General features: G+C 41.6%; 1 protein-coding gene across 5 annotated transcripts; it reads left to right on the top strand.

The window, feature by feature from the left end:
• Positions 1 to 213: 213 nt before the first annotated feature.
• Positions 214 to 26,757, top strand: ZBTB8OS (zinc finger and BTB domain containing 8 opposite strand). Of its 5 annotated transcripts, XM_055331930.1 has the most exons (8): positions 216 to 726; positions 14,022 to 14,046; positions 14,319 to 14,440; positions 14,868 to 14,950; positions 15,907 to 15,959; positions 17,767 to 17,803; positions 21,947 to 21,999; positions 22,561 to 22,675. In XM_055331930.1, exons 1-7 carry the CDS (start codon positions 594 to 596, stop codon positions 21,974 to 21,976), a joined length of 483 nt encoding a protein of 160 aa, XP_055187905.1. In that variant the 5' UTR covers positions 216 to 593; the 3' UTR covers positions 21,977 to 21,999; positions 22,561 to 22,675. The 5 variants fall into 5 exon arrangements, with proteins under 5 accessions (XP_055187901.1, XP_055187903.1, XP_055187905.1 ...); XM_055331928.1 differs by lacking the exon at positions 21,947 to 21,999 and having other exon boundaries at positions 215 to 726; positions 22,561 to 26,757; XM_055331929.1 differs by lacking the exon at positions 22,561 to 22,675 and having other exon boundaries at positions 21,947 to 22,550.
• The last annotated feature ends 787 nt before the right edge of the window (positions 26,758 to 27,544 follow it).

The raw sequence follows: 27,544 nt of genomic DNA, 5'->3' as shown, positions 1-27,544 counted from the left end.
TCCCGAACGGCGGGGTGGGCGGGGAAGCCGCGTTTGCAGCCTATCCAGACGCGCAGAGTCGCTTTCTGCGGTGCCGAGGTGCGCGCCCCTCCCCTGCCCCGACACGGCCGGGAGCCGACTTCCTACGATTGCGCGCGCGCGGACCCGGTGGGAGTGCGCGCGTCGGGTCACGTGAGAGGTTTAGCCCGCACTCCCCAGGGGGCAGCCATTTTCTTAAAAGCTGTTCAGCTCCCGACACTTTAAAAGTACTCAGATGAGAAATCTAGGGTGGCTTCGGGCGTAGTTATCGACTCTGGGAGTGAGGTAAAAAGAAAAGGCTTCTCACCACCCAGACAAGCGGGTATTTAGTTCTAAAGTGTCTCCCTCCTCCCACGTCCTCCAGTGTATATGTTTCCTTTGTTCTTAGAACGGATGAAGAAACGCAGAAATAGGGCCGAAGCCTATTAAAGATGTGCTTCCGGCAGCGAGTCCTAGGACAGAAGTGTTAACGATATAAAGTCTATCTGCGAGAATGGGGTCCTGGTCCTTTAAGGGCGCGTGCCAAGGGGCGGAGTCTAGAGCGGAAGTTGTAAATCAGGGCTGAAGTCCAGCTAATGAAGGGCGGAAGTAGAGTGTCCAGTGCGGCAATTATGGCGCAGGAAGAGGAAGATATTCGAGATTACAATTTGACTGAAGAGCAGAAGGCGATCAAGGCCAAGTATCCTCCAGCCATTCGGAAGTACGAGTGTGAGTAGATGGCTCACTTCTCTCATGCCCTTTCGCCTTGCCCAGGTCTTCCGGTCTCGCCTTCCTCTTTGCCCCTGAGGTGCTTCAGGCATGATTTTATTTCACCCTGTGTTGTAGGACCTTGTCCCGGGAGTGCTGAAGGGAACAGCCACCTGGCCTGAGAGTCAGAAAACTGGGCTGCCACTTTTATAGTTTCTTGAATTCTTTCTACATTTACCTAGTCCCATTACCTCGTGGGAATTTTACCAGTGTCTTCATTCTAAAGATAAACGTATTTTCAAGCCTTTGCCGGGTGGTCGCCCGTATGTGTTTCCCAACAGTGGGGTGGTTAGAGGACTTAGCTGAGTAGGGGACATGTAATTTGGTGTTTTACCTGGATCGTGCTTTTAGTAAAAAGACCTGGTTTGGGGATGCCTGGGTGGCTCAGCGGTTGGGCGTCTGCCTTCAACTCTGGGCGTGATCCCGGGATTCGGGATTAAGCCCCGCCTCCGGCTCCTGCGAGGAGTCGCTTCTCCCTCTGTCTGTGTCTCTCGTGAATAAATAAATAAAATCTTTAAAAAAAAAAAAGACCTGGTTTTGCCATGAACAGCTTCATAACTTGTGGCAAATTATATAATCTCTCATGGCACCATAGTTCCTTCATCTGGGGAGTAAATGAGATAATAGTAAACACGAAAGTATAGTATGTATTCTGATCTTCTATTTAAACATTTAGCTATCATCCCTAAAGATTGCTATGGTTTGCGGAGCACAAATCTGACTTCTATTCTTCTACTCTAAAATCTTATTAATTTTCCATTGTGCTCTGTAGTTTATTTACTATGGCATACTAGCTTATGAATGAACCCTTTTATTTTTCTCATAAAAGCAAATTTTTAAAAAGATTTTATTTGGAACAGAAGGAGCACGTGGATGGGGAGAAGAGAATGGGGGAGGGGTAGATGGAGAGGGAGAAGCGGACTCCCCACTGAGCAGGAAGACCTACGCAGGCATGAGAGGACCCCTAGATCATGACTTGAGCCAAAGGCAGATGCCCCTTAACAACAATTTTTAAAAATTATTTTTATTTTTTTAAAAGATTTATTTATTTATTTATGATAGACATAGAGAGAGAGAGGCAGAGATACAGGAGGAGGGAGAAGCAGGCTCCATGCCGGGAGTCTGACGCGGGACTCGATCCCGGGACTCCAGGATCGCGCCCTGGGCCAAAGGCAGGCGCCAAACCGCTGCGCCACCCAGGGATCCCCTAAACATTATTTTTAATAAGGCTTGTATCTGATGTATCTGATTTAAAAAGTACAACAGGTATGCAGTGTGAAGTCTTTCAAGCCCTAATCCCCAGCCATTCTAGTCTTACTCTCCAGGTAAATGTCAACAGCCCTTACCATTTTCTCATATATACATGCAAAGATGTTCTAGCCTTTAATTTACTTAACCAATTTACAGTTGATAGACATTTATGTCATTTCTAGTTTTTCCTTATTAGGAACAGCAGCAGTGAATATACTTGTGCATTCATTGTTTTGCACACGTACAGGTGTATCTATAAAATTACAAAGTTAAACTGCTTTGTCAAAGGATATGTGCATTGTTAATCTTATTTTTTTTAAATATTTTATTTATTTATTCATAGAGACAGAGAGAGAATGAGAGGCAGAGACACAGGCAGAGGGAGAAGCAGGCTCCATGCAGAAAGCCTGACTTGGGACTCGATCCAGGGTCTCCAGGATCATGCCCTGGGCTGCAGGCGGCGCTAAACCGCTGCGCCCCCGGGGCTGCCCTGCATTGTTAATCTTAGCAGTTATTGCTAAATTGATCTCCAATGAGGTTGTGCCAGTTTATACTCTGACTAGCATTGTATGAGTGTGCCTCTTTCCGCACATTTCTACCTATTTGCTGCAAAACCATACTTTTGGGTCTCTTCCTTTTTTTTTTTTTTTAAGATTTATTTATTTACTTATTTATGATAGACATAGAGAAAGAGAGAGAGAGGCAGAGACACAGGAGGAGGGAGAAGCAGGCTCCATGCCAGGAGCCCGACGTGGGACTCGATCCCGGGACTCCAGGATCACGCCCTGGGCCAAAGGCAGGCACTAAACCCCTGAACCACCCAGGGATCCCCTTTTGGGTCTCTTCCAATTTAAATATCTTGTCATATTAGTTGCTTTCTTTTTATTATAAGTGAGGTTGAACATATTTCCGTATGTGTGGAGCTATTTGTATGTGCCCTTCTAGGATGTGTATGTTCATATTCTTAACCCATTTTTCTGTTGGGTTTTTTGTTTTGTTTTGTTTTTTACTTTGTAGAAATTTAGTTTTACATAGTGAAATTTATTAACCCTTTAAAGGCTTCTGGGAATTCATACTTAGGAGGGCGTTGCCCACTCTGATATAAGATAACTCTCCTGTTTTCTTGTAGTACATTTGGAAAAGAAGAGGTTTTTTTGCTTTTTTTTTTTTTTAAGTAAGCTCTACACCCACTGTGGAGCTTGAACCCACCATCCCAAGATCAAGAGTTGCAGACTCCACCAACTGAGCCAGCCAGGAGCCCCCCATTAGCCTGACTTTCAACATCATAGATAAGCTTTGCCTGCTTTTGTACATTATATAAATGGAATTATACAGTATGCCTGCAAGCCTTCCTTTCCCTTTCTTTTTTTCTTTGTTCTTTCCTCCCTGTAGGCTCCATTCCCAGTGTGGGACTGGAACTCATAACCCAGAGATCAAGAGTCATATGCTCTACTGATTGAGCCAGGCAGGCACCTCTAGCATGTCCTTTGTGTTTGGCTTTTTCTTGCTCCTATTTGTGAGAACTATATTTTTGTTGATAGGTTTAGATTGTTCTTATTTCTAATATTTTTTTGACGTTTTAATCTTGAATACATCAGGATTGGAGTAGGGTAGAAATTAAGTATCTGATTTAATTATTTTCCAGATGATTTACCAGATTTTTTTTTAATTTTTACATTTTTTTCTTTTTTTTTACATTTTTTTTTTCTTACCAGATGTTCTGACTTCATTTCTTCAGCAGTCTTTCTTTTCCCCTGTGATTGAAATATGCCTTTAATCAAATACAGAATTCCCCTACCTATATTTAGGTCTGTAGCTGGACTTAACTGTTCTGTTCCTTTATTCTACTTCTCTTTTTGTGTACTTTTAATTATTGGGGCTTTATTCTATATTTTAATATCTTGTAGGACATTCTCCCCTTACTATTTGCCTCTTTCCTGCCATTTTCCCCCTTTTTTTGAGAGAGAGAGAGAGAGAGAGAGTGGGAGTGGGGAGGGGCGGAGGGAGAGAATCTTCAGTAGGCTGCATGCCCAGGGTAGAGCCTGACTTAGACAGGGACTACCCCACCACCGCCACCACCACCACTTTTCTTGCCACTCTAGCTTTTTTTTTCCTGTATGTAGATAAATACCAGCTATATATAAATATATACAAAACTAGGGGGATAGTATGATGACTTCCATGGACACATCACTGAGCTTCAACCATGAAGAATTTGAGCTTACATAGCATCTTGACAGGAACAGTAATTTTGTAGTGAAATGACAAGACAAAGTAAAAGCACTTTATACTTGTAGGGTAGCCAGTTGTGGGAAGATCAATATATGGAGGAACTAATGGAAGATGCAGGTTAGTTAGGAAACTTTATTATGTAAATTCCTCTGGTGCTGACTCCTGGTGGATAAGGGTTTAGAGTTTTCGCTGGTGATTAATTTCTGTCCTTCCTGATGGGCAGTCCTTTACAAATTTATGTTTTAGGCATATAGTGGGGAAGATAGGAAGCTTTACTTATATCTTCTCTCATTTGTCTTCAGCTCAAAATAATCCTTATGTGAGAGTGACATATATTTGGCCACTTTTCACCTCCTTTCCTATTTATTTATTTATTTTTAATTAGGCTCCACACTGGACTCTACATTGGGTGTGGAGAGTACTTAAATAAAAATTAGAAAAAAAAAACACTACAGATTAAAAAATTACTGTTGGTATTTTTTTCATTCTTATCAATTATGAATTTAAAGAGAATTAAAGCTTTAATATTTATGTTAGTTTTTTTTTTCCAGGAATAAGGTATTCAAATCCCACTCGTGTATCCTGAGGTTATTTTTAAATATTTCATATTTTTTTTTGAGTAATCTTTATGCCCAGTGTGGGGCTCAAGCTCCTAACCTTGAGATCAAGAGTTGCATGCTGTACTGAGCCAGCTAGGCACCCCACATCTTTGTTGTTTCTGATGTAAGTGTAAAGGATTTTTTTTTTTTTTAAGATTTGTTTATTTCAGAGAGAGCAAGCAGGGGGTAGGAGCAGAGGGAGAGAGAGAGAAACTCAGGCAGACTCCACATCGAGCACCAAGCCTGATGAGCTCAGTCCCATGACCCATGAGAACACAACCTGAGCCAAAATCAAGAGTAGGACGCTCAACTAATTGTGCCACCCAGGTCCTCAGCAAATAATCTTTCTTCCATGATATCTCTCTATCAGCCCTGTTACTGACTATAATTGTGAAAGCTATTGAGTTGTGTAATTTTTTACACTGACTTTTTATGAAATTCTCTTTTTTTTAATGAAATTCTCTTATAGTTAGTATAATTTTCAGTAAATATTTTTAGGCAATCATCCCCCAATTTTTTTCCTTGCATACTTTGAATATTGTATACTCTACTGTATTATCATAATATGTGTATTATAAAACTGTTTTCTTTCCTCCGGCACCACTTTTTTTTTTTTTTTTTTTTTTTAAGATTTTAGTATTAGAGAGCATAGCAGAGGAAAAGGGAGAGTGAGAATCTGGAGAGCATGGCCTGAGCTGAATGAAATCAAGACCCAGATATTGAACCAACTGAGCCATCCAGGTGCACCCCCCTCCGACACCACTTCTAACATCAAATGTGTGGTTTTTCCACATCAAGCAGTTTTCCAGTTCTGTGACACCAAGTAGGTGTCCATCAATTCAGTTCTGACACAGACTCCCTGGAATTAGCACATACCCCACCTGTTAAGGGCTCAGTTCCACAAGACTGCTCCCACTTCAGACACCAGCCCCAAATGGGGCACCCAGGCTACCTATACTTCTGCCTAGCCAGTTGCAGTTTCTGGCGGTCCCACACATCCCTCTCCAGCCCCCCTTGGGCTCAAGTTTAATAATTTGCTAGAACAATTCACAGAACACAGGTAAAAGCTTTATTTAGGTTTATCCGTTTATTATAGGGGGATGTAACCAAGGAACAATCAAATGGAGACTGTGCATTGGGCAGGGTATGGGGAGAGGGGCTTTTAGCTTCCGTACCCCCTCTGGACTTGTCATCCTCCTAGCACCTTGATGAGTCCACCAATGAGATGGTCTCCCAAGTCTCTTCAAGAGTCTATAGGTCAGTTTTCTGCTCCACTGTCCACAGGCTGGACACACACCCATGGGTGGTGAGAGGGTGGAGCTAAAAGTTTCCATTCTTTAATCATGTGTTTGATCATGGTGACTGCCCTGTTCTAAGGCTATTGGGGAGCCCTACCCTGAGTAACCTTTAATAGCAGAGACTCAAAAAAAAAAAAAATAGCAGAGACTCAGTGTGGACAGAAGAGGATAATTAATGAATAACAAGACACTCCTATCACTTAGGAAAATCCAAGGGTTTTAGGAGCTTTGCCAGAAACCAAGGACAAAGACCAAATATATATATTTTATTATACTACAAAAACATTCAGTAAATACAGCAATTAAGAATGAGAGAAGAAATGAAATTAAACTTTAATTTGTTGTACAGAAAAAAACTTTTGCTCAAAAGTCCTGTTAATGTTTTTATATTTCATGATTATATCTATAAAGATATATTTATATGGATTACATTAATCTGTTTCCTAATAATTGGATCTTAACATTCCAGGAGTAAATCCCACTTGGTCATACTGGATTCTACCTGCCAACATTTTGTACAGTCTTTGAATTTATTTAATATGAAATTAGTCTGTATTTTCTGCTGGTTTCATTTCTTTCCACAAACAGCCCCCAGACCTCCCCCCAGGCTTCTCTTGTAGTTGTTTTTCCTTTTAGACTCAGCATAGTTGTCATCTCACTTATTCATTCAGCAGTATGATTGAATACCTGTTGTGGGGACGCATGGGTGGTTCCATGTTTGAGCGTCTGCCTTTGGCTCAGGTCTTGATCCTGGTTTCTATATCAGGCTTCCCACATGGAGCCTACTTCTCCCTCTGCTTATATCTCTGCCTCTTTGTCTCATGAATAAATAAATAAAATCTTTTTTTTTTTTTGTTGTGTATTGGACACTGAGCAGAAATTGGGAGTAAGGGAATGAACAGACAGATTGAGGTTACCCTTAGTCTCTTGGCTCTTACAGTGTTAAGTCTTGATTCTTACCTGAACCCCTCAGTCCAAGTTAAATTTATTTTATTTCCTGTTTTGTCCTATAGTTTTCACTTCTCAAAGTGTGGTCTTTGGACCCCTGGGGTTTCCCAGATCTTTTCAGAGGATCTGTAATATCAAAACTACTTTCATAATAATACTGAGGTATTGGGCAGCTCGGGTGGCTCAGCAGTTTAGCGCCACCCTCAGCCTAGGTCCTGATCCTGGAGACCCGGGATCGAGTCCCATATGGGGCTCCCTGCATGAAGCCTGCTTCTCCCTCTGCCTGTGTCTTTGCCCCCCGCCCTCTCTCTCTCTGTGTCTCTCGTGAGTAAAAATGAATAAATAAATAAAATCTTTAAAAAAAATAATACTGAGGTATATGCTCTTTCTCTATGTTGACATTTGTGTCGATGGTGCAAAAGCATTGGTAGGGGAAAGAAAGCTGCTGTCCCCTTAGCACAGGTTGAGGTGGCCACCCCAAACTCTGCTGGTAGTCCCTTTGTGCAGTACCACTGTGCACTTAAAAGAAAAAGTCATTTTGAATTGAAGATGTCTTTGATGAACCAGTAAGGCCTGTCCATTTTACTGAATCTTGACCACCAAGTACATGTCCTTTTAATATTCTGTGAAACAAAATGGAAAGTATGCATAAAGTGTTTCTACTGCTTGTCAAAGTATTGATGATTACCTTGAGGAAAAGAACTTGTGTAATTGAGTTATGAGCTGGGTTTTTTGTTTTGTTTTTATTTTTCATGAAACCCTTTTTTTTCCCCTCCAAAGAATGACTGAAAGATGTAGTATTGTTATTCAAACAGGGGTATTTGGCAGATAATTTCTTTAAAGTGCCTTTATATCAAGGAAAATAATACATTTGTTGGCAATGATTAAATTCAAGCTTTTGAGTAAAATTCAAATTTTGGAAAACTTATATCTGCCTGCCATCATGAGCTTGACAGTTTCCTAGTGCTTAAAGACCTTTTTTTTTTTTTTTTTAAGATTTTTATTTATTTATTTATGAGAGACACACAGAGGGAGAGAGGCAGAGACACAGGCAGAGGGAGAATCAGGCTCCATACAGGGAGCCCAACGTGGGACTCGATCCCAGGATCATGCTCTGGGCTGAAGACGGCACTAAACCACTGAGCCACCCGGGCTGCCCCACTTAAAGACCTTTCTGATGAGATTGGTGATGATATTTACAAGTATATCTGTATGTAATTTCATTCTGTATAACTAAATATGTCAACATTATCTGTATAAATCAATGAATTGGTATTTTTGACTTGATGTTATGCAATCAGGCACAGATAAGATCTATTCTAGGCACAAGATAGAGCATAGATTTTAATGTCACAGAGTATGAAAAATTCATTTTTACAGCTTCAAATTCCACATTGCAGCTAACCTTTAAAAAATTAGTGTTTCGGGGCACCTAGGTGATGCAGTCAGTTAAGGGTCAGACTCTTGGTTTTGGCTCAGGTTGTGAGTTGGAGCCCCGAGTCAGGGTCCATGCTCAGCGTTGAGTCTGCTTAAGACTCTCTTCCTCTCCCTCTTCCCCTCCCCACTGCATACTCTCACACCTTCTCTCTCTCAAATAAATAAATCTTTTTCTTTTTTTTAAAGATTTTATTTATTTATTCACAAGAGACCCAAAGAGAGAAAGGCAGAGACACAGGTAGAGGGAGAAGCAGGTTCCATGCTGGAAGCCGGATGCGGGATTCAATTCCGGGACTCCAGAATCACACCCTGAGTCAAAGGCAGACGCTCAACCGCCGAGCCACCCAGGCATCCCAAATAAATCTTTAAAAGAAATTTTAAAAACCTGGCATGTTTCTAGTTTTGGTTGTAGCATCAAGGAAGACTATAAAGTTTTTTCAAAAGCAATTAAGATACTCCTTTTCCTCCTATGAGGTTGATTTTATATATGTACTTCAACTAAATCAACATATTATATGTAACACGTTGAAAGTCAGACATTAAAAATATTTGTGGGTGCCTCAGTGACTCAGTCGGTTAAGCGTCTGCCTTTGGCTCAGGTCGTGGTCTCGGGGTCTTGGGATCAAGCCCCGCATTAGGCTCCAGGCTCAGTTTGGAGTCTGCATGTCTTTCTCCTTCTGTTCTTTCACTCTCTCTCTCAAACAACTAAGATCTTTAAAAAAATACTTCCATGAAAAATGCCACTCTTCTCACTAAAGTTTTGGGGGAAATATGGTTATTTTCTTATAAAGCTATGCAATATGTTATTTTTTTAAATATTTTATTTATTCATGAGAGATACAGAGAGATCGGCAGAGACATAGGCAGAGGGAGAAACAGGCTCCCTGCAGGGAGCCGGATGTGGAACTTGATCCCCGGACCCTGGGATCATGCCCTGAGCCAACGGCAGACCTTCAACTGCTGAGCCACCCAGGCGTCCCGCAGTTTATGTTAAGTAAAGTTGTTGTTGTTGTTTTTTTTTAAGATTTTATTTATTTATTCATAGAGACACAGAGAGAGAGAGAGGCAGAGACAGGCAGAGGGAGAAGCAGGCACCATGCAGAAAGTCTGCCGTGGGACTCGATCCAGGATCACACCCTGGGCTGCAGTTGGCGCTAAACCGCTGGTTTTATTATTATTTTTAAAATTTTGTTTTTCAGTAATATCTTCCCCCAACATGGGGCTTGAACTTAAAACAAGTTGCATGCTCTACTTACTGAGCCAGCAAGGTACCCCAGTTTTGTTTTATTTGTTTGTTTGTTTGTTTGTTTATTTATTATGTTTTTATTGGAGTTCAATTTGCCAACATACAGCATAACACCCAGTGCTCATCCTGCCCAAGTGTCCTCCTCAGTGCCCATCACCCAGTCACCCCAACCCCCCGCCCACCTCCCCTTCCAGTACCCCTTGTTCATTTCCCAGAGTTTGGTGTCTCTCATGTTTTGTCACCCTCACTGATATTTTCACTCATTTTCTCTCCTTTCCCTTTATTCCCTTTCACTAATTTTTATATTTCTCAAATGAATGAGATGATATAATGTTTGTCCTCCTCTGATTGTCTTATTTCACTCAGCATAATACCCTCTAGGTTCATCCACCTCGAAGCAAAGGTCCATCCACCTCGAAGCATTTGTCGTTTCTAATGGCTGAGTAATATTCCATTGTATACATATACCACATCTTCTTTTTCCATTTTTTTAAAGAGATTTTATTTATTTATTCATGAGAGACACAGAGTGAGAGAGGCAGAGACACAGGCAGGGAGCCTGATGTGGGATGATCCTGGGTCTCCAGGATCACGCCCTGGGCTGAAGGCGGCGCTAAACCGCTGGGCCACCTTGGCTGCCCTATCCATTCATTTTTTTTGATGGACACTGAGGCTCCTGCCTTAGTTTGGCTATTGTGGACATTGCCGCTATAAACATCGGGGTGCAGGTGTTCCGGCATTTCACTGCATCTGTATCTTTGGGGCAGATCCCCAGCAGTGCAATTGTTGGGTCATAGGGCAGATCTATTTTTAACTCTTTGAGGAACCTCCACACAGTTTTCCAGAGTGGCTGTACCAGTTCATATTCCCACCAACAGTGCAAGAGGGTTCCCCTTTCTCCACATCCTTTCCAACATTTGTTGTTTCCTGTCTTGTTAATTTTCACCATTCTCACTGGTGTGAGGTGTGGTATCTCATTGTGGTTTTGATTTGTATTTTCTTGATGGCCAGTGATGGGAGGATTTTCTCATGTGCTTGTTGTTATTTTTAAATGAATTAATAAGTATTTTTAAATTTTTGGGTTAAAATTTCTAGAATGGAGGCAGCCCGGGTGGCTCAGCGGTTTAGTGTCGCCTTCAGCCCAGGGCCTGATCCTGGAGACCCGAGATCGAGTCCCATGTCAGGCTGCCTACATAGAGCCTGCTTCTCCCACTGCCTGTGTCTCTGCCTCTCTCTCTCTCTCTCTCTCTCTCTCTGTCTGTCTCTCATGAATAAATAAATAAAATCTTTAAAAAAAATTTCTAGAATGGTTAATACTGACACATACAACCCATATAAACCAAACCTTTTTGGGGTCTTCAAAAATATTTGAGTAAAGAGTTCTTTTTATTCTTTTAATTTATTTATTCATGATAGACATAGAGAGAGAGAGAGAGAGAGAGAGAGAGAGAGAGAAGCAGAGACACAGGCAGAGGGAGAAGCAGGCTCCATGCCGGGAGCCCCACACGGGACTCCATCCTGGGACTCCAGGATCGCGCCCTGGGCCAAAGGCAGGCGCCAAACTGCCGAGCCACCCAGGGGATCCCCCGAGTAAAGAGTTCTTGAGACCAAAAACTGAGAACTACTGCCTGTAACAGTGTCATTGTCCGTTTAAATTGTTTTTTAAAGATTTGTTTATTTATATTTAGAAAGTGAGGGAGTTTGCAAGTGCAAAGGGGCAGAGGGAGAGGGAAGGATTCTCAAGCCAACTCCACACTGAGGCTGGAGCTGACACAGGACTCAATCTCACACCTCTGAGATCACCACCTGCGCTGAAACCAAGAGTTGGATGCTCAACCAACTGAACCACCCAGGAGCCCCCTTTTAACTTGTTTTTATTTAAATCAAGGTATGATTTACATGTATAGTAAAAGTGCTCAGATCTTAAGTGTAAAGTCCAATAAGTTTGATAAACAGAGGGGCGCCAGGCTGGCTTAGTCGGCAGAGCATACAACTCTTGATCTCAAGGTTTTTAAGTTCGAATCCCATGTTGAGTGTTGGGTGTAGAGATTACTTAAAAATAAAATGTTTTTTAAAAACCTCGGTAAACAGATACATACATGTATTTATCATTGGAGTGTGTCATACATTGGATTGTAACCAAACTCCAATCAGGCTATAGAACATTTCCATCACCCTAGAAAGTCCCCTTTTGCTTTTTTCCTGTCAGCCTTCACATCCTTACTCTGAGACAGTTTGGATTTCTATCACCAGAGCTTAATTTTGCCTGTTTTTCAGAGTTTCACACAAGCGGAACTACCCAGTATAGATTCTTTCATGCCTGGCTTCTTCACTGAGTATCAAAAATAAACACAGCTGGACATTAAAGTGGTGAATGGGATTTTTTTTTTTTAATTTTTATTTATTTATGATAGTCACACACACAGAGAGAGAGAGAGGCAGAGACACAGGCAGAGGGAGAAGCAGGCTCCATGCAGGGAGCCCGACGTGGGATTCGATCCCGGGTCTCCAGGATCGCGCCCTGGGCCAAAGGCAGGCGCCAAACCGCTGCGCCACCCAGGGATCCCGGTGAATGGGATTTTATTCAGTAACTACAGTAAGAGAAAGAGCTGAGCCCATTCCAAATTGCACAGAGGTGATGGAGCCTTTCAAGGGCGAATGCAGAAGGGGGAGAACAGGGGCTCAGGAGAGTCAGAGAAGTGAAACATTACAAATGGTTAGTCTGTGTAAATTCAATTAGGCCTACAGCATTTGGTAGCAGGCACTGACTATCCTCCCACAGGGACTGGGGGTCCTTCCTGATGATTACATTTCAAAGGAGTGGCTGTGGAGTCCTTGAGAAGGACCCTGCTGAGTTGTAAGAGATAAATATTCATTGTGGTAAGCCCTTTTTAGTAAATGCTCTGAGAAAGGGAGGTTAAGGGCCTATTGTCAGATTTTGGCTATAGCGAACAATAAATTCTGGTGGTGTAGCGCTTTCTCCAGCAGGCAGTCTAGCTTGGGCTGGGGTGATCCTAGGAACAAGGCTTATGCTGTTGGAAGCCCAGCTGTGCTAAAGTTTCACTCTTGGCACAGGGGTTTTGGATAGAGGGGTTACGTGCTGAGAGTTCTGCAGTTTTCATTTAATATTTTTGAGATTCATGTTAATGAGTGAGTCATTAGGTCACACTGTTTTATCACTGAGCAGTACTGCATTGTGTCTTTATCTGTTTTCTTATTGGTGGATACTCAGTTTTTAATTTTGGGGGAAAAGTTGCTGTGAGCATTCTGGACATATGCTTTCATTTTTCTAGGGTTAATGCCTGTCATTTTCTTTTAACTTGCTTATCATCTCTTCTGGTCCTTTCCTAGTGCCTAAAACATATTAAGTCCACAGAAATATTTTCGAGTGAATTAGAGAAGAATTTGAACTTTGAATACCACCGGAAGTCTATTATGGTGCAAAGTCTACTAACTTGGTGCCCAGGACTTCTTAATTCTAGGCCCAGCTTTGCCTCTAATCAACAGTAGTCTTTAACAAGTCACACGATCTCTCTGGATTTCAGATTTTTTTTCCTTTTTAAAAAAATTTTATAAAAATAATCTTTACACCCAACATGGGGCTTGAACTCATGACTCCAAGATCAAGTGTCCCATGTTCTATAGACTAAGCCAGCCAGGCACCCCAGGTTTTTTCTTGTGAGGGAATTACAATAAATGAGCTACATGACTTCCTTCTAGCCTGAATATTCTATGAGCCTAAGTGGGAAGGACTGATGGAAGTCCTGATACCAGTGAGGAATATACTGTGAATTGTTGAGATAACAGGACCAGGGATGCCTGGGTGGCTTAGTGATTGAGTGCCTGCCTTCAGCCCAGGTGTGATCTGGAGTCCTGGATCGAGTCCCACATTTGGCTTCCTGTATGGAACCTGTTTCTCTCTCTGCCTCTCTCTCTCTCTCTGTGTGTCTCTCATGAATAAATAAATAAAATCTTAAAAAAAAAGATTTAAAAAAATTTATTTATTTGAGAGAAAGAGGAAAAAGCAAGGAGGGTTTGGGGGATAGTGGAGGATGGAGAAGCAGACTCCCTGCTGAGCCAGGATCTCGACACAGGGCTCAATCCTAGGACTCTGAGATTATGACCTGAGCCGAAGGCGGACACCCAGGTGCTCCAAAGGATAATGTTCTTAATTATGAACTAGAGTTTTCTTGTGATTTGCAAGTCACGTTTAATGACCTATATATTTTTCCCTCTCTCCCTCAGATTTGGATCATACAGCAGATGTCCAGTGAGTACACCTGCAGTTTATGCCTTTGAAATCATGTTCTTAAGTAGGAAGTCTGATGTTTTAATCTTGATGTCCCTAGTTTTAATTCTCTCTTCCTATTTTGGTTCCTTTGCAACATGAAAATGATGGTTCGAAAGAACTCGGTTTCTGTGCCATTAAATTGATTGAGGCCTTTGGATTTGTATTATCATGCTGATCTTATTTGACTTTGCTGTCAAGTTTTCTCTCTTGCTGTAGATTTTATTACACAGGGCATGAATGTATTTCTTTAGGTTACATGCATGGGGAGATACTCTGGAGGAAGCATTTGAGCAATGTGCAATGGCCATGTTTGGTTACATGACAGATACTGGGACTGTGGAGCCTCTGCAAACAGTAGAAGTAGAAACCCAAGGTAAAATTTATTCACTGGGGAAGACATTGTCATACAAATGTGCAGGGTTCTACCAAATTTCAGTACATTTTCACAGTAAGAACAACAAAATTAATTATTAGCCTGTTCATCCTCTTTCAGCTAGCCTAAGAAATTCCATGCACTTTTAAATTCAAATAAATTTTCAGAGATAAGAGTTATTAAACATGGGACACCTGGGTGGCTCAGTGGTTGAGCATCTGCCTTTGGCTCAGGGCGTGATCCTGGGGTCCAGGGATCAAGTCCCACATCGGGCTCCCTGCATGGAGCCTGCTTCTCCCTCTGCCTGTGTCTCTGCCTCTCTCTCTCTCTCTCTGTGCCTTTCATGAATAAATAAAATCTTTAAAAATAATTTAAAAAAAGAATTATTAAACATCATACGATCATGATTCTTCTTGATCCTATGTAGGAGATGACTTACAGTCTCTTCTGTTTCACTTTTTGGATGAATGGCTTTATAAGTTCAGTGCTGATGAATTCTTCATACCCCGGGTAAGCAAGGATTTTTCTTTTTTACTGAGCAAATGGGTTCTTAGTTCAGATTTTAAAAGGACAAGTGATTAAGAGTAGAACACATGGTGCAAAACCAAGCCATACAGATACATAAGGTGATACTGATTTGCAGAAAACAGGGACTTCTTGGTTAACCTGACTTTGCCTGTGTATATACATTTCATAATATTACCATATATTTGTCACTAATCAGGATTGTTTTATAAGAATGCACCTGCTATCTTCACCCAAACTTTTTATGTCTCCCAAGTTTGAGCTATATTTATGACCACCCATATGTTCCTTTGTCCCATGTGAAGTTTAGTAGCTCTGCCATGTTGGCCTAAATTTAAAAATTCCTCTCAGTTTTCCTTAACATGAAAAAGGAAAAGCAAAATGGAGATTGCTTGTTGCCAGCCTTGAGAAGTGAACCGCTCTCCAACATCATTGTTAACCTAACACACAGGGCCCTCCTGGCTTCTACAACCTCTCCATTCTCTCCCTTCCCAGCTCCACTACAGACACTCTTCTAACTGGTCACTTGTCCTACAGAGTTCAGGAGCCTACAATGTTATATTGAAATGGGCTGTGAATGATTAAAATCGTGTATCATCCTATTCTATTTTACAGAGAAATTTCTTGACTTGTGTTTTTAGATTGTATGTTTTCCAAGAATATTTCCCTTGAATATGTAAGAAAAAAACCTTATTTCCTTGGAATATATTTAGTTTGTTATTCTACTTAAAATTTTAGTTTTCTTTGCTTCAGAGAAGTTGTATGCTGTGATTTTCTAGGAAAGGGGATAACCTAGATATATTTTTTTGCAAATTATATTTGACTTACAATATTATATTAGTTCAGGTGTACAACATAGCGTTTTGACAATTATTAGATATGTTTTAGTGGATGGTCTGTTATGAACACTTTTTAAAATTAAATGTTTTTTTCCTTTTTAGGAAGTGAAGGTACTTCAAATTGATCAAAGAAATTTCAAATTACGGTCAATTGGGTATGTTTTGAAAATCTTTTAAGTAGCAAGTCATAGAAGTCAGGAAAGTTGTTAAAATTCTTCACTGAACTGGGATCCCTGGGTGGCGCAGCGGTTTGGCGCCTGCCTTTGGCCCAGGGTGCGATCCTGGAGACCCGGGATCGAATCCCACATTGGGCTCCCGGTGCATGGAGCCTGCTTCTCCCTCTGCCTGTGTTTCTGCCTCTCTCTCTCTCTCTGTGACTATCATAAATAAATAAAAATTAAAAAAAAATTCTTCACTGAACCTAGTAGGAAGACAGAAATGTTAAGTCAGAGGTCCAGTGGCATCTTCAGGTTAAGCTCTAAGAGCAAGGGCTTTGGTCCTCAGCTTTGGAGGATTAGAAATTTGTTAGAATGAAGTTGATAATTGGTTCTTGGACCTGATTCCCATCTTATTGATTTTTAGCGTAAAAATTTTTTGCATGAAGCCTGGCTTGGTGACAGGAAGCATTGATGATGCATCCTTCTCCTCACACCTAGACTCTGTTCAAACTGGCTCTTTCTGTTAACAAATTACACTTTTCCTTCCAGAGTTTGCAAACACTCGGTTAGATCTCTTTGATAGGGCTTGGTGTTTCCCAAATCTTTTCAGTCACTTAAAGCTATCTTTTAGTTATTTCTACATAAAGCCTATTTTTTCTCACTTTATGTTGAAGTTGTTTCTTTTTGTGAAGCAAGGTCTTTTATTCTTTCCCTCTCCTTTTTTCTTTATTGTTTAATGGGTAAGGAATCTGGCTTTTCCAACCATTTACTTAGCTAATAAATGGTTGAACAGAATTTTAAAGCTTTGTTCTTTTGGGGCACCTCAGTGACATAGTGGCCTGAGTGTCCTGACTTGTTTTCAGCTCAGGTCATGAGCTCAGGGTCATGGGATCCAGCCCTGTTTTGGGTTCCGCGCTTGGTACAGAGTCTGTGTGGGATTCTCTCTCCCTCTCCCTCTGTACCCCCCATCCCCCTGCTCTCTCCCTCTTCTCTCAAATTTCTAAATTAAAAAAAGTGTTGTTTGTTCTGCTACCACTACTGCTTCTCCTACATGATCTCTAGTCACATTCATGTTGAAGGAAGAGAAGATACTTATCCGAGGTTCTAGGAGAGTACCTTTCTAGGGCCTTCTATATACAGGCCATGGACATTTCCTGAAAAGTTATAAAATGCAAACCAATTTAAGACCATATTACAGTATGTAGTATTTTGCCTCTGCAGTACTCAGACCTGCTTTCTCCAATGCCTTGAGTACAGTGAAAATTTTGGACGTGTTACTCTATAATGAAACAATAGTCATTAAGCAATGTTTATTGAGAATCTACCACATGCACACTATACTAGGGCTTTTATTTTTTTTAATGGCAACCATCAACCTTGTTGAAATAGCTATAGCATATAAATCCCTGAACAGCTGTATTCACTGACAATCAAACTGAAATTTATAGCTTCCTTATACCCCTCCCATCTTTTTGGGCTTTTTCATATCTTAACCACATTTACAAGGCTCATTTTAAAATATGGAAAGGAGGGCAGGCCGGGTGGCTCAGCTGGGCAGCCTGGGTGGCTCAGCGGTTTAGCGCCACCTTCAGCTCAGGGTGTGATCCTGGCGACCCAGGATTGAGTCCCACATCAGGCTCCCTGCATGGAGCCTGCTTCTGCCTGTGTCTGTGCCTCTGTGTGTGTGCGTGTGTCTCCCATGAATAAATAAAATCTTAAAATAAATAAATAAATAAAATATGTAAAGGGTAAATAAATATTAAATCTTAGAAGTCTTAATCATTTTCTAATTTTCCTTCTCAAGGTGGGGAGAAGAATTTTCACTGTCCAAGCACCCTCAGGTATGTTTTTAAATCCAGCCATTAAAAATATTTTATACTTTCTTATCAAAAAGTCAGTACATGATGGTAAACTTCAGTGAGTTCTAATAAATTGGTGTAAAGCCGTAAGTCTCCTCAGACTTCTCTGACCATATTATGTTTAAACACTGATTTCACACATCTGATTTGATGGATTAGGTATCAGTACTTGAGTTCTAGGGTCAAGTTTGTTACAGATTTTTTTTTAAAGATTTTATTTATTTATTCATGAGAGACAGAGAAAGAGAGAGAGGCAAAGACACAGGCAGAGGGAGAAGCAGGCTCCATGCAGGAGCCCGACGTGGGACTTGATCCTGGGTCTCCTGGATCACGCCCTGGACTGAAAGCGGCCCTAAACCGCTGAGTCACCCGGGTTGCCCTGTTATAGATATTTTGTGGGACTTAAAAGACCCATTGCCTTTGTGAGCTTCTGTATCTCCTCATGTATTAAAGGTGTTGGATTAGGGATACCTGGGTGGCTCAGTGGTTGAGCGCACAGGGTGTGATCCTGGAGTCCCAGGATCGAGTCCCACGGGCTCCCTGCATGGAGCCTGCTTCTCTCTCTGCCTGTGTCTCTGCCTCTCTCTGTGTCTCTCTCATGAATAAATAATTAAAATATTTTTTAAAAATAAAGGTGTTGGATTGGATGTTCTCTAAAGTACCTTCTGCTTTCTGTGCCATTTCCAGATTCTGTGTTTGCTGCCCTGTGTGGCTTTATTCTATACCAGTTGAATCTGCGGAAGAGGGGCAGGCACATTTTTTTTTTCTGTAAAGGGCTGGATAATGTCTGAAGCTTTGTGGGACAAGAGTGACATGTGCAATATCCAGCTTCTCTATTGTACGTAGCTCTACAGCCACCACAGACAATACATAAATGAATGAATGTGGCTGTATTCCAGTAAAACTTCATGGACATTGAAATTTGAGTTTCATGCCATTTTCAAATGTCATGAGAGTCTTTTGTGCCCCTCCCCCCCATTTAGAAATGTAAAAACCATTCTTAGTGTGCAGGGCTGTACAAAACTAGGTGTCAGGCTGGATTTGGCCATGATTTGTAGTTTGCTGACCCCTGTGTTTAGGCCAAGGAGACCTAAATTAGTTGAGGGTGACTGGGGAGTCCTGGATGCTTCTAGTAGCTGCAGTATGATTTCTCTAAGCACAACATAATGAAATGAAGCCTGGTGAGGGAACCTTGGAAGAGAAGCATAAATAGAAGAGAAACCAGTAGAAGGGGCCATGTGAATTTTAATAGAAAAGACATAGTGAAGTTTGCTTTTGAACCTATTATGTTTGAAGTGTATATTATACATCTACATGGAGATGTCACATACGAGGCACTTGTCTGTAGGATGACTTATTCAGGAGATAGGTAGATCTGTAAATTTCAGTCTGGAAGCCAACCCGGAATAGGACGATATTTATAGCCATAGGACTAGGTATGATTATCAAGGAGGGGGGAGGTGTAGATAAGAGAGAATATAGAGAGGACTGAGCTTTGGGGCACCAACTTTGGAAGGGATGGAGCTAAAAAGGAATAGAGAAGGAAAGCCTCATGAGGGGGTGCAAAAGAACAGGGGTGCCCTAAACCCAGATATCTCATGCTCTTGAGACTGCTCAAAGGCTGAGTGAGATGAGAATTGACAATTGACTATGGATTTACTTAATCAGTAGAAGGATGTATGGGTCAAAGAGCAAATGAATGAGAGATAGGGAAGTGGAGGCACTATATTGAGACAGTTCTTTCAAAGAGTTTGCAGAAAAGGGGAATGTGTGGATAGAACACTAATAGCCAGGGGCACCTGGGTGGCTTAGTTGGTTAAGCTTCTGCCTTTGGCTCAGGTCATGATCCCATGATTGAGCTGTGGATCCAGTTCCCTGCTCAGCAGGGAGCTTGCTTCTCCTCCCTCTGCCTCTCCCCCAGCTTGTACCTCTCTCTCTTCTCACTCACTCTTGTCTCTCAGATAAGTAAATAAATCTTAACAACAACAACAACAACAACAAAACCAGTAACAGCCAGAGGGGAACGTGGTTGGGAAAGGAGAAGTTTTTTGTTTTGTCTTGTTTTACCTAGGGGGGAGGTTTTGTAGTACCAGTGTATGCTCTGTGGAAGTGATCTAGGAACTTGGGGGCAAATTGATCATGCTGGAGAGGGAGAGAATAATTTCAGAGCAGAGACCTTAAGTTGGCCAGGGGGGTGTGGGGTAGTGTGTTCAGGTTCAGGGGTCAGCCTTCTGATTGGAGCAGGGACGGACCATTCATTATAACAAGAGGTGAGGAAAAAAAATAACGAGAGGTGAGGCTAGTGTGAGTACAGATGCAGGAGATGGTAGATTTGATGGGGGAAGGTGAGCCAGTTTTTGCCCATTGCTTCTGTTTTCTCTAGGAGGCATAGCCAGAAGGTGAGAATGAGAGAGGGATGCTAGAGGTGAAGATGGAAAGTAATTATTTCAGGGACACCCTGGTGGTTCACGGTGGAGTGCCTGCTTTTGGCTCAGGGGGTGGGATCCTGGAGTCCCGGGATCGAGTCCCATGTTGAGCTCCCTGCATGGAGCCTGCCTCTCTCTCTGTGTCTCTCATGAATAAATAAAATTTAAAAAAAAAAAAAGGAAAATAATTGTTTCAGAGAACGAGAAAGTGAAGTTAGCGGCAAGCGTAGGATGATTGGTCAGTGCAGAGTACCCCTTTGAGACTGTGGACGTAATGTAAGGTGCTACCCCTTAGCATGGTGTGTGCTGCCATAGGCAGAAAGTTGAATTTGATTTAGGTTGTGGTTTCACCAGGTGATTATGGCAGAGAAGTCTTCAGATTTCTTTTGTGCCACAGAGCTAGCAAGTGCTAGTCACCTAGCACTTGCCTGATACATTTTACGCTGCATGGAATTATTATAGATTGTCTTCTAGAAGGAAGGAACCAAGAGAACATCTAGTCCTGTAGTTCTTTCTAAACCTGGGCTTAGGAAGGGGATTGTGATGTATCAGACATGTGGAGAGAGAGCCCCATGAGGTGAAGTGAGTAGGCAGCTGAGGAGGAGAGAGGAGTCTGTGCTCCTAGGGCCCAGGTCACACTGTAAGTGGGAGGTCTCAAGAAGGAGGCCTAACCCAGACAATAGGAAAACCTTGGCCTCCTCTGCTCACCCCATTTGGTAAATGGAAAAGGATGCTGGAGGGGTCAGCCAGCCTCTGTAGCCAGGTGGAAACAAAGCCAGGCTCAGAGCTCCAGCTCCTACCACGCACCAGTGCAGGGGTTGCATCGTTATCAGATGATTGTGGCACGCTGTACAAGTAACTACTTGTTTCATGTGGGTTTTTAGTTTTTCAGAATAATAGCAAAATTTGGCCTGCCATTTGTTGCTAGAGTTAATGATTCTGATTTTGATGTTCACCTTTTCTTGTTTTTTCTCTCACCCTATCTTTAGGGAACTGAAGTCAAGGCAATAACCTACTCAGCAATGCAGGTCTATGATGAAGAGAAGCCAGAAGTTTTTGTGATCATTGACATTTAAGATACCAAAAAACAAAACCAAAAATCCCCTCTGTGACCCCTTTCTGATGAAGAACTGTTTTTTCTCTTCCTTTTTAGAAGATCCCATGGTAGAAACTTTACAGTGTCTGTTGATGTATGGAGATTTGCAGAACAAAACTTTTAAAGTGTGACTGTCAGAAATGGAACATCAAGTTGTGGCCTTGGTCCATGCTACCCAAATATTCAGACTTTAAAGAATTCTTCAGGTGGCAATTATGGCTTCTCATCTCTTAGTCTGTAGCAGCAGGTGCTCAGACCCTTCCAGTGGAATGTCTGGTCCCAAAAGGGACCAGTAATCTAAGTAGCAGCCCAAGAGACTCTGAATCTGCTACACTCTTAGGGAATCTAGTTTGAGAAAAATAATAATAATTTGAGAAATCCTACTACCAAGACTTGGCTTTTTTCCCAAATTGGTTAACACATTTATTTTTTTCTTTTCTTTCTTCTTTTCCTCTTTTTTCTTTTCTTTTCTTTTCTTTTCTTTTCTTTTCTTTTCTTTTCTTTTCTTTTCTTTCTTTTCTTTCTTTTCTTTTCTTTTCTTTTCTTTTCTTTTCTTTTCTTTTCTTTCTTTTCTTTCTTTCTTCTTTTCTTTTCTTTTTTAAGGTGGGGCCTGAATTCACAACCCTAAGCTGAGATGGAATCAGATGCTTAGCCAAGTAAGTCACCCAGGTGCCCCAACACATATATTTTCAATATATGCACTAAGAGAGGTTGTGTTTTAGATTCCTGTCGGATAGAGCCATCCTGTATTCCCTTGATTTTTTTTTCTTTTTAAGATTTTATTTATTTGAGAGAAAGAGCGCACAACCATGGGGAGCTGCAGAGGCTGAGGGAGAAGCAGGTTCCCAGCTGAGCAGGGAACCTGACACTGGGGCTCGGTCCCAGGGCCCCAGGACCATGACCTGAGCCAATGGCAGACACTCAACCATCTGAGCCACCCAGGCACCCCACCACTTGATTTTCTGAGAAGAAATAATTGTAGTTGAACAATTGGAAGACTTCTCTAGAAAGAGTTCTGAGTTTTTCTCATTTTTAAAGCACTAATATATGGACATTATACTGTTTTCCCATAAGCAACCTTAAATACCCTTGCAGATGGGCCCTTCCAACATGTAACTTTATATCAAAGCCAGTATATTTATATAGTTAAGGAAATAATTGTTCTACATTTCTTTGTTTTTTAAAAATTACCTAAGTTCTTTTTTTTTTTTTTAAAGATTTTATTCATTCATGATAGAGGCAGAGACACAGGCAGAGGGAGAAACAGGCTCCACACTGGGAGCCCGACGCAGGACTAGATCCTGGGACTCCAGGATTGTGCCCTGGGCCAAAGGCAGGCGCCAAACCGCTGAGCCACCCAGGGATCCCTAAGTTCTTTGTTGTTGGAAAACCATGTTAAAGTGATCTGAATTTTTCAAAATAGGTAACTTTAAAAAAATGAAACGTCTTTTGTTTGATTTGCAACATTATTCTTTTCTCTATTGGCTGTTTGCTGCATTCTTTGTTGCCACTACAAGAGTTTGCAAAGTTGCTATTTATTCACACATACATAGAAAAGATTGCCACTGGGTGGTGCCAGATATCATTATAGCCTGCTAAACTTGACCTAAAAGGAAGGGATGGTCTGTGAGCTTTACTAAGTGTTCTGAGCCCTGTGATACTTTTCTCTGGGTATTTAACAGAAAGTAGAGGTAATGGAGACTAGACCAAGAGCCATGGTTTAAATAGTAACTCTTAAAATTAATACATACCTTTTTTTAGGATGAATTTCCAGGCTGACATAGGGCTATCTTCATGAACCCCTTTGAACATCATGGGCTATTTGGGGCATTGATTGTGAAGCTGAGCAGTGGGATATTGTGAGTCCAGTAGAAGAGCTGCAACCAGATAGGAAGAACTCTTGGGATGTATTAAGCCAAGTAGGACACAAACTTGACTACGAAAAAAAGTAGCCACACCTCTTACCACCAGGGCTGTATAATGGGGTTCAGTAAAAGCAAGTCAAATGTAACTATGCAATACAAATTATATTCCTTTTCATTTATAATAAATTTGTAATTTTAAAAAATTTTATGTGAATTTTAAAATGCAGTTTGTATTTTTAAATATTGCCAAAATGAAGATAACTGAATAGAAGGAAAATGAGTGTTGCCCTCTGTGGAGGCATTTTTTTTTAAGATTTTATTTATTTATTCATGAGAGACACAGAGAGGCAGAGACATAGGCAGAGGGAGAAGCAGGCTCCATGCAGGAAGCCTGATGTGGGACTCAATCCTGGAACTCCAGGATCACGCCCTGAGCCAGAGGCAGAGACCTGAGCCAGAGGCAGAGAAGCTCAACTGCTGAGCCACCCAGGCGGATATCCCTCTGAAGGGATTCTTGACTTAACCAGCAGCAGGCGCTTTGTTTATTTTTGCTTATTTACTGAGATGGTTGCACCAGGCTCTCACCAGACTCTTCGGCTAGTTTCAGTTATGTGGCTTGGCCTTGGGAACACATTTTTCCCCTTTGCAAAGCAATTCCCCCACCCTGTAACATACCCACTCATCCTCACTTTTGTCTCTTATTCTTCTGTCTGGGCTATCTTTTCCTTTTCCAAAAACATGAACACACATTCACTGCCCAGGGAGTCAGGGAGTAATAAATTAACGCATGTGTGGGTGTTTGGCTGAGGATTTATGCCGTGGCTAAGGGGGCAGCTACCTCTCAGCTTGCGTCCTTATTGCTAATGTGAATATAGGCCCACTGTTGGCAGTTTTTGTGACACTCCAAAATTGAGATACTCATATGAAAGCTCCCAAATTTGTTGGGGAAAAAAATCCATCATGGGTCATCACGGAGTACAAATTCTAGGTGGGCTGAATCTCATCCACAGGTTGCTGGTCAGAAAGCTCTGCTTTAAAGCACAGCTTAAGGGCAGCCCCGGTGGCGCAGTGGTTTAGCGCCGCCTGCAGCCCGGGGTGTGATCCTGGAGACCCAGGATCGAGTCCCACATCAGGCTCCTTGCATGGAACCTGCTTCTCCCTCTGCCTGTGTCTCTGTGCCTCTCTTTCTCTGTGTCTCTCATGAATAAATAAATAAAATCTTTAAAAAAAAATAAAGCATGGCTTAAGTCACATTTTCTCGAAGCCTTCCTAACCATTCCAGCCCTCAGTAATTTTTAAACTATGCCTCCCTAGTTACCTCTAAAGATTTGAAGGCTTTATTTTATAATTGTTCAGTGTTTGGCAGCCTTGTCCCTCTGAATAGGAGCGTTCCCAGATGGCATATAATAATAGATGGTCAGTCACTACCTAACAGCCCCTGGGCTAAGCATGTTGTAGCTACATCAAATTCAGGCAGAAGCTAGGGGCAGCTCATTGAGTAGATCTACAAGGGCAGATCCGAAGTCACAAGCCTCAATTTCTAGCCCTCCATCTGCTCTCTGACGTTGGACCTACTTCCTTGTCTATGTATTAGAAATGCGAGGGATTCCTTTTTTAAAAAATATTTTAGGGATCCCTGGGTGGCGCAGCGGTTTGGCGCATGCCTTTGGCCCAGGGCGCGATCCTGGAGACCCGGGATCGAATCCCACGTCGGGCTCCCGGTGCATGGAGCCTGCTTCTCCCTCTGCCTATGTCTCTGCCTCTCTCTCTCTCACTGTGTGACTATCATAAATAAATAAAAATTAAAAAAAAAAAATTAAAAAAAAAAATATTTTATTTATTTGACAGCACAAGGAAGGGGAGGGGCAGAGGGAGAAGCAGGCTCTTTGTAGGGCAGGGAGCCTGATGTGGGACTTGATCCCAGGACCCTGGGATCATGACCTGAGCCCAAGGCAGATGCATAACTAATTGAGCCACCCAGGTGCCCACCAGTAATTCTTTAATTCATTTCTGGTTCTAAGTTTCTATGATCCTGTAATACTGTATTTTAAACAACTGAGCTGAGAAGTTTCTGTTACTGAAATAGTTTTTCGTTGAGCCTGAAATGTCCAAATCACACCATCAGCATCTTCTCATTCACGCCAGTCAGATGGCCTTTGTCATGAGTACAATGGTGTGTCTCATGGCAGTGGCTTTCCAGGAAAGTCATTGTGGCATCGTGACCTTTTCTCTCTGATGCTTCTTCCTCCAAGCCGGAGAGGTGGTTATGTGTCCCTATGGCCCACTCTTGCTAATTTTGTTTCCACCTTGCTAATACCACTTGGACTTTGGAAGAGAATGCTCAGAAAGGGTGGGAAAAGAACAATTTAAAACCTCTTCAAAGTGGGGCATGTGCACCAAGTGAACTATAGTTCTGACCCCTAGCTTCAGAAGGCTGGAGGGTTCCCAGATGGAGATTTATTTCTTCACCTAAGAAACCAGAAAACAGTTCATTAAATGGTTGGGAGATGTTCTGCCCATTTTAGAGATGGTGTGACTGAGGTCCAGAGAGAAGGTCTAAAGGGACAGTGCCCCAAGTCCCAGAGCCCAGAACTTTTCAAAGGATCTTCTCCAAAACTTTTTCCAGAGCAAACACTACAGAATTTAGTGACTATAGTACTTTATCAGTGTTGTTTCCCATCTAATGTACTATGAATCGTTTTTATTTTCTTACCTATAAAATGAATAATGTCAAATTCTGGGCGTACAAGAAAGTACTCTTAGAAAGAAGGACAACATATTTTGTCATAAACACATATTCAGGATTCATCTGTACAAAATACTTTCCCATGTGCTTTCAGTATGTTGCCCATTTGTCCTTCCAGTATTTCTGTATGTGGTACACTTATCCTGCATTTTACAAATAAGGAAATTAGTAACATCTTAAGCTACTTGGCTCTTAAGGGACAGATTTGGGACTTTGTTTATTGTCTTTATACAGTATCCTTTAATACATAACAAATCACATTTATGTTCTTTTGTTCTTTTGATCCAGGTAATAATTCTGTGAGGTTAGTATAGCAGCTGTTACTCATGTTTTATATATAATGAGACAATGTTTGGTTGATATTTGTAAGATACAACCCAAGAAAAGATGACTGACAAAGATTGTGCCATTTTCTCTGGCACTTACTCTAAAAGCTCAAAAGCTAATGCTCTTTAGCAAAAACATTCTTTTTTACTTTTTTTTAAAGACCTATATTCAAAGGGAGGAGGAGCAGAGAGGTAGGCAGAGGGACAAGCAGACTGCACTCAGTGCAGATCCTGACCTAAGGCTTGATCTCATGATTCTCAGATCATTACCTGAGCCAAAATCAATAGTTGGATGCTTATGGGACACCTGGGTGGCTCAGCAATTGAGCTGATGCTTAACTGACTGAACCACTCAAGCACCCCAGAAACAATTGAACTGTAGAGAACATTTGTGTAGGACAAGACAGTAAAGAATAGTGGATATTATTTCCTCTCCCTGCCAAATAAATACACAACTGTGTGTGTGGTGTGTGTTTGTTTTAGGTAGGCTCCATGCTGGGTGTGGAACCCAATATGGGGCTTGAACAACCCGGAGATCAGGACCTGACCTAAGAACAAGAGTCCTATGCTTAACCAACTGAGCCACCCAGGTGCCCCAATGTGTGTGCTTTTAAAACTGCTTCTCAGTATAAACGTTAAGGACATTATAGAGTTAGATTCCAATGTGGTCCCTGTCATTCATGAACTGTATGACTTTGGGAAATGTCTTCAACCTCTTCTAGGCTTAGTCTTCTCAACTCTAAAATGAGGAGGATACTACTGTCACAACCAGGATACTGCGCAATGGTCCAGCATTGCTAGAGTAGTTAAGAACTTTATTTTGTAAATGAAGAAAAAGGAGTCATTTTGGAATGATACTTGGAGCTGTGTAATTTAAACAACTGTGCTAACGTTATTTTGAGATATGGGGTATGTAGTTTAATAGCACAAATTGGAGCCAGATCACTGGGGGTTGAGTCCTGGTTCTGCCATTTACTAATGTCCACTTTGAACACCTTGCTTTACCACTCTGTGCCTTAATTTTAAGTGATAATGATAGTACTTGTAGGGTTGTTGAGAGGATTAAACAAATATACACATAAAGCTCTTAGGATAACACCTGACCAAAGTAAATGCTCTATAAGTGAGGGCTAGTATTACTTTGACAAGCATAAATGCCAACAGCTCCCTACTCTTTCTCCTTATTAAATCAAAAGAAAAAAAAAACACGTCCACAGAGTTTGGTTAGGGGGCCGCAGCCAGCCTAGAAACAATCCTGGTAAAC

Source organism: Nyctereutes procyonoides, unplaced genomic scaffold (genome assembly GCF_905146905.1).
Source record: "Nyctereutes procyonoides isolate TBG_1078 unplaced genomic scaffold, NYPRO_anot_genome, whole genome shotgun sequence".
NCBI lineage: Eukaryota > Metazoa > Chordata > Mammalia > Carnivora > Canidae > Nyctereutes > Nyctereutes procyonoides.
This window is presented reverse-complemented; position numbering and strand designations above follow the sequence as displayed.

Excerpts from the sequence above, each read along its gene's own strand:
- ZBTB8OS (XM_055331926.1), top strand. The coding sequence starts at position 594 with ATGAAGGGCGGAAGTAGAGTGTCCAGTGCGGCAATTATGGCGCAGGAA. Across the intron at positions 14,047-14,318 it reads GATCATACAGCAGATGTCCA|GTTACATGCATGGGGAGATA; the intron begins GTGAGTACACCT and ends GTATTTCTTTAG. Across the intron at positions 14,441-14,867 it reads AGTAGAAGTAGAAACCCAAG|GAGATGACTTACAGTCTCTT; the intron begins GTAAAATTTATT and ends GATCCTATGTAG.